This window comes from Amblyomma mixtum, chromosome 2 (assembly GCF_055824585.1).
Source record: "Amblyomma mixtum isolate Tamu chromosome 2, ASM5582458v1, whole genome shotgun sequence".
NCBI classification, from domain to species: Eukaryota; Metazoa; Arthropoda; class Arachnida; order Ixodida; family Ixodidae; genus Amblyomma; species Amblyomma mixtum.
The window spans coordinates 99,360,703-99,374,021 of NC_143013.1; the positions used below are offsets into that span (position 1 = coordinate 99,360,703).

The 13,319-nt window shown below is 47.0% G+C and overlaps 1 protein-coding gene across 1 annotated transcript; it reads left to right on the forward strand.

Moving 5' to 3' along the window:
- Positions 1-305: 305 nt before the first annotated feature.
- On the forward strand, positions 306-12,913 carry LOC149360260 (uncharacterized). Its single transcript, XM_089569226.1, has 3 exons — positions 306-1,521; positions 5,270-5,602; positions 12,776-12,913. The coding sequence occupies exons 1-3, from the start codon at positions 412-414 to the stop codon at positions 12,911-12,913; spliced, it is 1,581 nt and encodes a 526-aa protein (XP_089425352.1). The 5' UTR covers positions 306-411.
- The last annotated feature ends 406 nt before the right edge of the window (positions 12,914-13,319 follow it).

Genomic DNA, 13,319 nt, shown 5'->3' on the forward strand with positions numbered 1-13,319 from the left:
GCCGACACGTAAGGCTCGAGCATAACGTATGGAAGACAACGTAGGGATGAGCTTTCAACCACTGGGGAGATCCAGGGTTCAGCGTTGGCGCTCTCTAGAGAGTACCGCCTGCGCGCATTGGGCAATCCAGTCGTGCCGTGAAGTAGGTTCCGTCAAAGGGGCGTGAGAGGTCGATTGCAGGCACTGTTGTCATCTCATTGCATGTATGGGTGGCCGTTACGCCTGTGATTTAGGCGGGTAGCCGGAGACGCACATAAAGCCACCGTTGCATGTCATTCGCAGCCCGAGGGTCGCGGTGAAGAAAAGCTTCGAGCGTATCTCAAGGAACTGGATCTCCCATGGCCAAGCAGTACAGAAGCGACGCGACCCCAACTTCTGGACATCTTGGTGCGGGCGTCACTACAATTCGGCATGCCCGTGTTCTGGGCCTTCTACGTGGGCCGCCACCCTTCACGGCCGTCCGAGAACACGATCTACACGACGCTTGAGCCACGCTGCATCGAATGGATCCGCGACATCGAGGCGCTATTGGCCAAGAGCAAGGCGGCCGACTACCTGCGGCGATGCGCCGAGATTGTGGGCGGGGAAGGCCAGTCCTACTCAGCCATGATCCGCGATGTGTTGGACACGCACTTCGATATTGCGGACCTTGTTAGCGCCTTCTGGAGTGAAAATGCCATCCCGCAGTTCCTCAGCCTGAATGATCCTGATATTCGGCGCGCAGTCAACGGCTACCTCCCTGACGAGTCGCAGCTTTGGCCCGCGGATGAAATTGTGAACCTTCAGCCGGAACTGTTTGCGCGGCTCAACGCGACGCTTCTAAGTCAGGATAGCCTTCGTAAGGGATTCAAGATGTTCCTTGGTGCATACATAGTCTGGAAGTTGTCGCCCATGCTCTCCCCGTATTTGACCAAAGCCATGCTTGTGGACATGGGTCGAGAAAGCAGCGCTGAGAACCATCGCATATTACAGTGCATTGACGCCTTAGAAGCTGTGATACCGATGGTGAGATGGCAGCTGACTCTTAACGCTCAGGGAGACAATTCGATCATGTGGGACATGATGCGTCTGACATTACGCGTAATAAGTGCGTGGGCACGCGTTTATGGCGAGGCTACCGAAAAAATGGTGGTCGCAGCTATGTCAGGAATAGGCATTGACGCCTTCAACATGACCAGCACATGGGATATGATCGACAAAGCGTTCATTTACCTGCCTAATAAGACTGACCCGTCGTTCTTCAACGCCTACCGGAGGGCTGCCCAGGTCACGGTTGCGTTCTTCAAGCAGTCCCTGCGTCGGCCAGAGCACAGCATCTATCACGTGCCGGGGATCTGCATGGTCCGACTGTACCGGCTGCTCGTGGGACGAGAGCTAATCCTCGACAACTACCTGACCTCCTGGCCACTCTATAAACCCTGGTACCCAAAGTCCGTTCCTGCTGCAATAGCCGGAACCGTTCTGGCAGGACAAATTTACCAGCTTCTTTGGTTCACCTTTTATTACAATGCCCGTTACCAGGCAAGTACTGATTCTGTCTTAAACATAGACGCAACGATTGGACACGCAAGGTCCGATTGCGAGTCCTTGGTTATATGGCACTGGCCTTAACTTCCAGTCCTTATCCTTTTCATATTACCTTAAAATAAATGTTAGCTAACGTGTCGGCATGGGAGCCTCCCAAGATAATCAGGTGACGCGAAATGATGGTTTTGAGGTTCGACTTTCCTTGGCTTGTGCGATGCAAAATACTGAAGGCTGTAATATTACTAATGACGAAAGAAAATTTCTTAAATCTTGTATTTCGAGGACTGGAATAACTATGTGGAAAAGGCACCTAGCCCCGAAAGCAGAATACCTTGGCAAAAACTGTGGTGTCAGCGTCGTTCCGCTTAAAACTGCACAAGGGTAGCTCGTTCCCTCCCGACCTCTATGAACACTTGAAATCAGTTCCAAATGATGTCACTCTGCTTCTTTGGCAGCTCCCATCCTTGCTCAAATTTCACAACAGAAATTGTTATTGTTTCCCTCATCTTTACCTCTGACGTCACCTAACTTTGCCAGTGCATCAAAAGGGGACCGGAACTTTGCCCGCAAAGAAAAACACATCTAATTGGCCTAGGTAATGTACTGGCCCTGCATGCCTCAGCACGGAGAGATATTAGATATACTCGAAGGACTTCGTAATTTGTGGCGGTAACATTCGTATGGACCTAAAATATATGTTGCAGCCCGGTTGTGCACAAATAACTGCCGTGAGGAAAGAAGCTTTCCGCACTGTTCGCACATGCCTACGTAATACGTGGCGTTTAACGCAAAAGAGCTCTGTAATAGCTATTCGCTGTAAAAAAGAAATAGTCGCTTCAGAATTTACTTTATTTAAATTTATCCAAAGAATACAGATGGAACGCATGCAATTTTATACTACCTACAATCAGCACGCCATCTTTAAATCTAAAGTCAACATAAATGCTGTATACAGACCAATGACAAAACAAAAGTCAATAGGTAGGAATAAAGCAAATGCATCTTTGTGCTATTATGTGAGGACAGATTCTATACATAAGAAATAGGCAGCGATGAAACTGATTCTTCATACACCACATGCTGTCTAGATAGGGGATGCGTACGTACATATTTTTTGATTCAAGTGCAAAATCAATATGATGGTAATAAAGGTTATATGAACTTTATGGAGAGTGTATAGATTGACTGTATCGTTTGGTTTAGTTTGGCTAATGTGGTGTTTGTCCCAAAGCATCTCAGGCTATCAAGATCGCCATTGTGAAGGAATTCGGATATTTCGACCCCTGAGGTTCTCTAATGTTCACTGACAACGAACAGTCCACAGGGCTCTAGCATTTCGCCTCCACCGAAATTCGGCCGGCGCGGCGAGATAGCATGCATCAGGAAGCGAATATTAAAGATAGACGCTCTCAAGCGGAACAAGCGCCCGGCAATAAAATTATGGCGCAAGTTAAACAACCCGGCGGAGTAGAGTATAATCAGAAGATACAATGTTCCACAGCACTGCTGAACTGGTTTTTCACTTATCTGAAGCGCCTGAAGTCCGTTCGTGCCGGCAGTGGAGACCTCATTTGGAAAGCGCCAATTAGAGCGCACTTTCCGGTTTCAGAGGTAGGCTGTGGCACATTTACATGCATATCGGTTTGATGTGGTTCTTAAAGGGAAAAGCGTAGGGGAAAAGCGACGAGAAGACTCGAAGGGACATTCGCTGAGCATCTTTTCGTTCCAAAGGCCGGAAATATGCTCCTAACAGACGTATTCTGCTTTTATCCTTTTAAGTGGTGAATGAGTTAGCTCCCAGTCTCGTAGAGACGAACGCCGTTCGCGAGCCTCTAGGAACCTGAGCAAGAACATGATTCCAGACCGGAGGGCAAACCTGAAGCGAACGTAGATGTACTTTCCATTCTAAGGGTAAGCTGCTCAATGCACATTAGAGGAAATGGCGCGGAGCGAACAGAAGCCTACCACTGGTGTCTTAGAAGGTGCTCGGGTGAATCCGCTGTACCGGACATTGTGAAAGTTGCCCATGGAGGAAAAACAAACCGGAGGCGAGCAAGTGGTGCACTTAAAACGTATCCAAAAAATCACCTCTAAACCATCATGGCAAAGAGGCCCTCACATGGCTACGCAATGATAGTTCCTACCCGGTTTTCGGTTTAGCTTGCTGCGTTCTGGAAGCCGGGGTGCCTCTCTGTTAATCGAAGTGTGTCTCGTTCACGTCAACTGTTTCATGAAATACTGCGTAACGGGATGCAAGAACGGCACGGATAGCGCCGTCGGCGGTTTTCGTTCTCTCGATGGGCAGACTGTCCGCATTCCTGACGAATCGGTTCATGAAGACATTTCAGGAAGTTTATTCTAGCGCACCTTAAAACACTGCGCGCAATGCAATATTTGTAAACGAAGTAATCTAAGTATCACGAAAATACGCGGAGCGCATTCCATCATAGGCGCTGGAGCAGACATGTTTACTTAAAAACATCACAAACAAAACTGGCTAGCAATGTTAACTATGCAGAGCAAAAGGAGCCTCGGGAAGGGAAATCAGAAGCATATGCCCTGCAAAAGCTGTGCATATGACGTCACATTCTTTGCTACTTTTTTTCCTCGTACTTTTTTTTCCTTTTATGAAGTAGCCGGAAGCGCGGCTTCCGAGAGATATGGAGAGAAAATCGCAGTTACACAGCGATCTTCGCCGTTACTCGAGCACCTTCGAACGCATGCATAGTGGGCTTTTGTTCGTTGCACGTCAGTACATTTAGAGTTTATTTCCTTTGGCGGATAAAAAGTTCAGTTAAGTTCGCTCCATGGGTGGCTTTCCGCACGGCCCAGCTTGGGACTAAGCATACAACAGACGAGGAGTGTCTGTTAAAGAACAATATGAGAGGCGGAATGGGTTCGGTTCTCGGCGTGAACTTCGACTCTGCGCGGAGTCACGCTTGTGCATTTTTTTTTTGCCCGCGAGGGTGGCATAGGAATACTGACTTTCCAGAGCTCCCGCTCAGTCTCTTGCGCGAAGTAGATTGTATGACTGTAAATGGAAGAGTCTGATATATTGATGCGAGGTTCAGCTCGACTCGAGAAAGATTAAGCTTACACTCCTATGTTGTTGACTTGTTAGCGCAGTGAGTCCCAGGCTTGTTCTGCACTTTGAGGTCGGCGTTAGAAGTACTTTAGGCGAACAATGGAGCCGAATGGCAGGGTAGCCTGAAAGCGTGTTCTGCAAACGAAGCGCTACTCCTGTTCAACGACGCAAACGTGCGGCGCCAATTCTGCATAACCTTTCACGCATCAACTATTATCCGCAACGAAAGAGACTGCGATATTGGTGGGTAGCCTCTTACAAAATTTAGCTAAATGTAGATTTCAACGCTGATCATTCAAGTGATGTTGCTCATGGCACTTTGAGACATCTCAACGCAACTCTCGGCCTAATACGGCTTGCTTTACTTGTATGCAATCTAAAGGCAACCATCAATGCGTTCTGCAGACGTAACGTACACGCCACATTTGTGAGTGTATACAGAACCACCTATACGCAACTGAATATAGCAGTGGCAGGGATTGAATCAGTAAGATTTTGTTTGGTGCCACCATTTCAGTTCTAAATCTTTACGTTAGGGCACCTGGTACTACTAGAGCTCCTTTCTACTATTACTCTATTACGATGAGAACGGCAGGAGCGAAAATTCTCAAGGGTACAAGTCTTCACAACAATTCCTCCGCATCTCGTACCTACCAGGAATACGACGCCAATCAAGTAGAACCGGGTGCTCTGTCGGCGTTGGACGCCGTGAGGCATTTCACTAAGCTGGTCGCAGCCAGCGGACTCCTGCCCGGCGCAAACTTCGGGGAGTTACAAGACGTATCCCTGACAAGCATCGCGGTTCACTCCGCCAGTTACCTACCGGACATGACGGACTGGCACTCCGAAACAACCGCCTGGCCGTTCACTGAAGCAACGCGTAACCCTGACGAGCACTGGCCGTTCGAGGGCGTCCCACTGGACCAGCTTTTCTTCCTGCTCACGTGCTTCTCGCGCTGTGGTGCGACCGGACGAGAGCGCCTCAGGATGGTCAGTTCTTCATATGTTTATTCGTGCATATTGCGGTTCAGTCGTAGTTGGAGAACTTAAGAGCTTGCTTTTCTGCTTCGCGGAGCGCTGTCTGCCGGCACACTGTGAAATTGCCGCGCAATCACTTATTGGAACCTATCAATCTTTGCGACCGCTTTGTCCATGCAACGCGCTACCTACGGGCGCCTTATGTTTGGAAAAAAAGGGCCGCGATGACAAGTTTTATTCCCCCACCTTATACCACTCGCCACACCGCAAGGCTGCACATTTTTTTATGGGTTTGCACAATTTCCCCCATCACTTTAAAAAAAAAATAGTCCTTGAAATTCATTCTTATTTCAAAACTGTTGTTTGCGCCTTCACACTATTTAAAAAGCACTTCAATCGTAGTCGTTTCGAACACGTACATAAAATCTGACTGCATTATTTAAAAGCCTTCTGGCCATCCTCAATACTGAAAAGCATTTATTCGAAAGCATCATCCATCAATAATTTTATTAATAACATATACTGGATGATTGGCTCACAAGCAGTGCCGGGAAATGCGCTATCATTGGCCAGCGGTTAATGAACCAGGGCACGTTTACGCGCGCATGGTAAACGCTATAACTTACAGAGCTTCGGGCTGCGCGGTAGGCGCGCCGTCATGTGCGAATTGCACGTGCTCCAATAGCAGTGATGCAGGTGAGTCACTGGTCATGAGGTGATATCTTCAACCATGGCTTTGAGGGCGGCCGGCGTCAGTATCACCCTTCCTCGGACACGCCTGCCAGTCTGTTTCGATCCCTTTACCTGCTGTCGGCAGGCGTGCGCTATTGAAGGCCTATGGAAGGCCGTTGTAAATGCTAATATAAAGAGGTTAAGAAAGCCTGCGCCTCATTTCTTTAGGGTCCAGCCACTAAAGCGTCTTGTGAGCGATGTGTCACGCCAGCAGTTCACATTAGTCACAACGATGGGTCATAGATCATTAGTCTGTTCGCCATAAAACCCGTTACACGTGGCCATAAGCGCCCATACGTGGACACTGTAAGAGCAGATGCTGGAACTCAGGCCACCTAACGCAAGCGCCCATTTAACAGTTTTGTCGACAGAATGTGTTTCAGAAACGGTTTGTGGAAGTAAACTCGTCCTATCCACCTCTTTGTCCAGTATTCTTTAGGAAAAAGATGATAGTCGGCCATGTACACATTTTGTCCCTATCATCTCAAAAGTGTAGCAAGTGAACCCTACAGTGGAGTTTTATTCCATGCACCTTAATTGTATAGTCTACTCATGCATGACAGCTAGCAGCGTTTCCAAAGGGCATTATCGTGTGCCGGTACCAGTAGAGGAAGTGAGCGCTCAGGTAAATATTTTAGGTTTGCTTGTGAACGTACTGTACCTTTATAAATAATAATAAACACCGAAAATTAAAGGAGGGATGAAAGTAAACATCAGCCCTCTACGGAGGCCCACTTCTGCTGTCGAGCACGATGGGGTAAGATCGTCACCCTGAGTGCTTTTAGATGTGAGTCTAGTCTTCAAGATGCCGTTCCATAGACCAGACGCAGCATCACGACGTTAAAGCGGACATAACATTCATACCATTGAGGAAGAGATTATCACATTAAAGTAAGGACAGAAGTTTCACCAAATCTATATGTTATTTTTGTCTTATTTACACTATTATAGCATTGTGCAAAAATTATAAAATAAGCGAAAACATTCTCCCAATATGCTACTTGGTTTCTGTATCTGTTGACATTTCTCGTGTACAGCTAGCTACCCATGATTCCGTTGGAAAAGCTGCACTCTGGTTGCGCAGTGAGCAGCAATAATACGTTTAGGAGAATTGCGATCGAAGTCCTGTTGATCAGAATTAACGTTCTGATTACACCCGACACGCCTTCAACAAAAATTGTCAACAGGTGTCTTCAACAAAAATCAAATAAGTTTCATTTGATTAAATTTTTGGAATAAAAAAATCACTTTTTTTTATTCGCTCTAGGAATTCACTGCCGCAGTACGCAGCTGGTGTCTGCTTCAGGGAGATCGCGATACAAACGTAATAGATTAGCGCAAGTGCATTCGCTAAACCGAAATTGTGCTCAGTTTTGGCAACGTCCAGAAACGAAGCAGTCGCCTCGTAATTTCGAATTATGCGTTGCGCTCGTGAAATATTAGGCGGGTGCTTCATAAACGCACGCGGACACGTGCTAAGCGATTCCTACGCTTCCCTACGTCTTGCCCTGTGATCGCGCCTTTCCCGTGTTTTCTGATTTGCTATTTCCTTCCTTTTCTGCAAATCGTTGTGTTGGAAATTGTTGTTTTTGACCATTTTATTCTTCTGTTGCGTAATTTGCATTGGGGGCTATATAGCTCTTGCTCACGTCTTTGCATATTTACTCGCAGGTTTTTTTTTTCTTTCGAACATCACCTTTATTGATGAAAACCATCGAAAGTAGTTGCGAACCACAATTCAACATGCCTTTGTTTGTTTTTGCTTTTTTGCGCGAAACTTCCACCCCAACAAACAATTTGAGGATTCTTCGACGACCACTGAATAAATCGACTGACAACTGGCGTTAGGCGCATGTTAACCTAGCTTGTTTGGCGCATGTACGGTACATGAAACTATGAAAGAGCGCGCATTCTGCTTGGATATTTTTTTTGCTTTATATTTTTGTTATGCGGTAACATTTTAAGCTATATTGAAGTAACAGAAGCCACATCATACGGTCCCACAAAATACGCGAGTGTCTCAAGTCGTTTTGGCGAAATGCATCTTGAAGCTCCAAGTTTTTCACTTCAAAATTTTCAGGCTTTTGCTGCAGCTTTGTAGCAATACTTTGACGCTTCCGTGTTTCCCATCCACTTCTCTCTTGTAGATATTGCTTTCTGTACTGCCTGTGGCCATGTGACTCATTCTCCAAAAATTCCAAACCCTTTTCACGTGTTTTGGCCTCTTTCCCTCTCTCTTTCAAGTCTTCAAGTCCAATATCTCCCCACCTGTTCTCCCGGCCGTGCCCTTTTCCAGGGAGCGGGCTAACCCCCCACCCCGCGAAGCGCTATTTTTTCTTTTTGGTTGTCACTTTCTCAAACCTGTTTTCCCTCGCACGCAGCTATGCGCTTCGCTGTTCCTCCACCTCCCTGTCTCCACCTTTCAGCTCGAGGACTTTTCTCGGAACCACAAAACCTGTGTAAAGGAAAATTACTCTCTCCCCTCCAGCCAACCCCCCCCCCCCCCCACACACACACACACACACCATCGTCTCCACTGCTCGTCTTGGAATAAGACATTCTTGACTGCACGGCGGAGCTCAACCACGTGCACAACCAACGCGAGGAAAATGCATGCACACTCGAGCTAGCACCGTTCATAGTCTGTGCACGCGAAAAGCCACACTCATATATTAGGAGAGCTCCGACGCTGTTCGTACCGCCTGCAAGATCTTTTGTAAGTACTAAAACTCTTTTACCTTGATATACATCTGGAAGTTAAAGTGGTTTTTGTAGTAAATGTTGCTTTGACTACATGCGCCTTTATTTTTTAGGCAGGAGAAGAGCTAGAGCGAGCCAAAAAGCACGAGGACGACTTCTGTGTACCCACTCTCATTGCGAAATGGCTTGCTTGACGTCGTGCGCAGTGGAATTGTGGCCGAATGGTGAGAATTTAATTTTTCGTCTTTGGTGAGATGAACTCACTAAAGATTCACTACTTTGGCTAACAGCGGGTTTGAACTCATATGACTTGAGATAGGATGGATTCGGGAATATGTCCTTTACCGCTTATGCACGACGGAAATCAGAACCGCTTAATTAATTTTCCACTGCAGACTAGTTGGTAAGGATGTGTAATACTTCCGTAGTGTTTCTTTTTGCCGTCTACTCTTGCAGACTCAATAGAAAATCCGCAATTACTGGTTAAAGCTTTCGCCCAAGTTCTCTCGCAATGAAAAAGGGCATTACTCTGGACTATCAGACTAGTATTTTTGTGTGGTTTGCAAGTCGCAGTTTCGAATCCAATTATAGCATGCATGCGAAGCGACTGAGGTAAAACAAAGGTGCCCTGAGTTCCTTGCGTTCAGCGTATTTCGTCAAAAATCGCAAGCCGCATTTTTAACCCCATTAAATAAAACTAATCAAAAATGTTGTTTTGACGTCCATGTGGAAGAGACGCTACAACCTGTGCATGTTTACTGGAATAAAAAATTACCTCGCAATTTAGAGATACGAGTTATATTAAAACAAAATAATACATTAATCTGTTTTCAATATCACATTAATTTGCTTATCTCGCATTGAATATATTTACTGGGAGTGCGACACGACGCATTAAACTAAATTAAACCATTTGGTATAAGGGAAGTTTAGTAAATTAAATTCCACTTTGTGCAACTAATGTGGTGCTGGTTCTTAAGAATAAATTAAAAATTATCCTGTAAAATATGTTGCTAGTGTCTTCACGATGACTGTGTTTCACAAAATTCTGTGTTATTTAATCATTTTTGTTTTTGTTCTTTGATGGCCATAATTCAACTTACCATGACATCATGCATCTCTTTGCAGGCTTGGCGCTTCGTGAGGCCATCGTGCAAGAACTGGACGAGGAATTTCTTTGAATGCAGTCCAGCAGCCCCCTTGCAAGTGGAGTGCAACGATTACTTTGGATATGACTGATCAGTTCACTGGAGGACAGCTCCGTTGAGCGCTTTATGGATGCCTTAGCCGTGCCGCAGCAGCTTGCCGAGATGCTTTGCCCAACCTGATCGGCACGCACCAAACTTGAAAATAAATTGTTTTCCCACAACCTCTGCCACCATGCTCTTGGGCCCCTTTTCTTTACTCCCCACGGTGGCTGGTGGTAGCGCAAACCATCCTGTGTGCGCTAGAAGCGTGATTCTTGTAACTCAAAGCAATAAACGGGTCTTTTTTCTGGAATTCTTTCGCAACCTCATTTATGAATATTTGCTAGGTAGAATGGTATGTATGTACTATCGCGCTCAATATGAGTTGCAACGCGCGGTCATCGACCGGGGCTCGTTCCGTGGTGTGCCTCCTCCAAACAGTCGCTCGGAATTCTGGGAGAAACTGCTGTTCCAGGAAACAACAGCACCCCCGCTCTGGAAAAAGTTTCTCCCAGAATTCCGAGCGACTGTTTGGAGGAGGCACACCACGGAACGATCCCCGGTCGATGACCGCGCGTTGCAACTCATATTGAGCGCGATAGTACATCCATCCACAGTGCCGGTCATTGGCGAGTGGGTTAATTGCATGTGCCAGCGTTCGAAAGCTGGATGCCATTATTCGAAAGCTGGAAACCATTATTCGAAAGCTGGAAACCATTATTCGAAAGCTGGATGCCAATATTCGAAAGCTGGAAACCATTATTCGAAAGCTGGCTACCAATGTTTGAAAGTTGGCTACCAATGTTTGAAAGTTGGATGCCAGTATGAGACCTTTGCTGGTCCATGCTGCAGAACGAACATCGGGACTGCGTTGGCCGCTTGATCGGCCGAGCGTTGGCCCAAAACTGGCATGAAAGTAAGGCCAATGTGTGAAGTGGTAGCGCTCGGCCCAAATGCCAGTGTAGGACCGATGTTCGTGCCAAGTTTTGCCAACACTTGCTCGACGTTCGGCCAATGTTGTTGTGCTGCCTGGGAGGGTGTTTCACCTAAGACTTTTCACAATTTTTAAATCTATACTTCTTGTGTTGGAAGATCGCTTTTTTTCGGTATAGCACTGTCAACACTTTTACATCAGAATACAGCTACGACGTGCTAACCAGCAGTGCTTAACTAATATTTAATACTAACTTTGAAGTATTTATCTCTGGCTCCTTAACTATTGAGAGGCGTGTAGCAAGCCGAAAGTGGTATGCATATCAGTTTTAAGAACTTTGAGAACGCGCTATGGCCGAACTCAGCGTGATTTCGCAAATTTTTGCGAAATCGCGCCAAAATGTATCTGCTTTCGAGAAGCTTGCAGGCAAACAACCTCTCCAGTGCACTTAACTCGTCGCAGTAGCCACCATCTATCGTAGCAAGCCCCTTGTTTCTCTTCCCATGTATGCTCAATAGCTCAACGAGGGCATCGGTTACTGGCAGTTTTGACGCCATATGTAACATGAGAGGTTTCTAAGACACCTTCCGCCCTCATCGTTCGACCACGTTCCACATCACAATCGCGGTAATACAGAACGTACCGCGTCCGCCGCTATGGCCGAGGGTGGCACTGGTGAAGACTCTCAAGATTGTGTTATACGCAACTTAACATAAATATCCCTTCACACGGACGACCGGCCAGTCGCCGCCGCTGCTCATTTGGTAGAACTTCGGACGCTAAACTATATGGGGTTTAAATTGGGGGGATAAATACGTATTCCCCGCTTAAGCGCGGCTGAGCCAGTTCAAAACCGCGCGGACCCCACCCCGTGGTCGCGTACGCTACTGAGCGCACGCCGACCACGGCGGGCCGTGCTCTACGGGAACAAAGGAACGACACACTGGCTGACACAAACAAGGCATTTATTGCTATAGCAACAATAACGCCAGCTAGCAACAAAATACACTGAGGAATCTAGGATGTCCGACTCACCAGCACGGCTACGAGCGAACGTTCGCCCACGGTAGGGCAAAGGGAAGATCCGAGGCCCGACGGGACGGGGTGGCGGGAGCAAGTTCCAACCACAAGACGCCCGCGGCGAAGAGCGGACCGGCGCGCGGAAACGTCCGCGTGTTTCCCTGTCCCAGGGAGAAGAGACCTAGCCTTTCCCCCGCGCGCGAGCGGCAAAACACGCCATCCGTGGCGCTGCTGTCGCTGCGACGCGAGCGCCCTCCCCTGTTAGCTAGAGTAACCAAACAGAGAAGGGTGCGTTGCGGAGGAGCTAACTACAGGAAACTAGTGCGCTGAGGGAAAGCGAACGCAAGGGACGAAGGCGTCCCCACAACTAAGAGGTCGTGGGTTCGGATCTCACCGGTGGCATCTGGTTGTTTTTATTACTTTCTAATCAGTTATTCTTGAGCGATGGACTAATTACACCATTATGATCCCGTTGATTGATCTCACAAATTGTAGCTCCTTTAAGACAGAAAAGGCTCAACCTCCGTTTACACAGAGTTTCTCTTATTTCCTTTTTGAGAACTTTCTACAGCTTACGGTCGCAAAATATGTTTAATCTTTTTGCATTTTCAGGTTGCTACCTGCAACATGGCTCTCCCGGCATCCATCCACTTCCAGCGTGCTTTCAAGTGCGGACCACAGCACCGGCTATTCGCAAACTTTTCTTGGCCCGACTTCCTCCCATCCTCTACAACAACAGCGCCCCCATAGCTATCTGAAGGATTCTCCTAACTCTGCACCTTGATAGCCAATAGCATTTTCCTGATTATGTCGCTAGATATCACATTAGTTTCCGCTCCTGTAGGAGAACGCATACGGAGCAATCGTTCTCTCCCGATATATGTCGAAACTTTCCTAAATATTTTCGCCTTCTTGTATATTGCGTTCCCATTTTCCCGCTATATTTGTGTTTTAACAGGATGTGCTTTCTGTCCTGTCGCTATCAAGACACTGGCCATGGTGCCAGCTTCCGGTGTTTGGCTTATTTTGAACTGAATTCACAATATGGACACCTGAGTATGAACCTCGCTCGGCTAGCTAAGCGCCATAAAAAATGAACCTCCGGCATCTGAGAAGCACTCAATGGATTGCTAGCAGTTTGTAATTACAAGGACTC

Excerpts from the sequence above, each read along its gene's own strand:
- LOC149360260 (XM_089569226.1), top strand. The coding sequence starts at position 412 with ATGCCCGTGTTCTGGGCCTTCTACGTGGGCCGCCACCCTTCACGGCCG. Across the intron at positions 1,522-5,269 it reads ATTACAATGCCCGTTACCAG|GAATACGACGCCAATCAAGT; the intron begins GCAAGTACTGAT and ends CGTACCTACCAG. Across the intron at positions 5,603-12,775 it reads GACGAGAGCGCCTCAGGATG|GTTGCTACCTGCAACATGGC; the intron begins GTCAGTTCTTCA and ends TTGCATTTTCAG.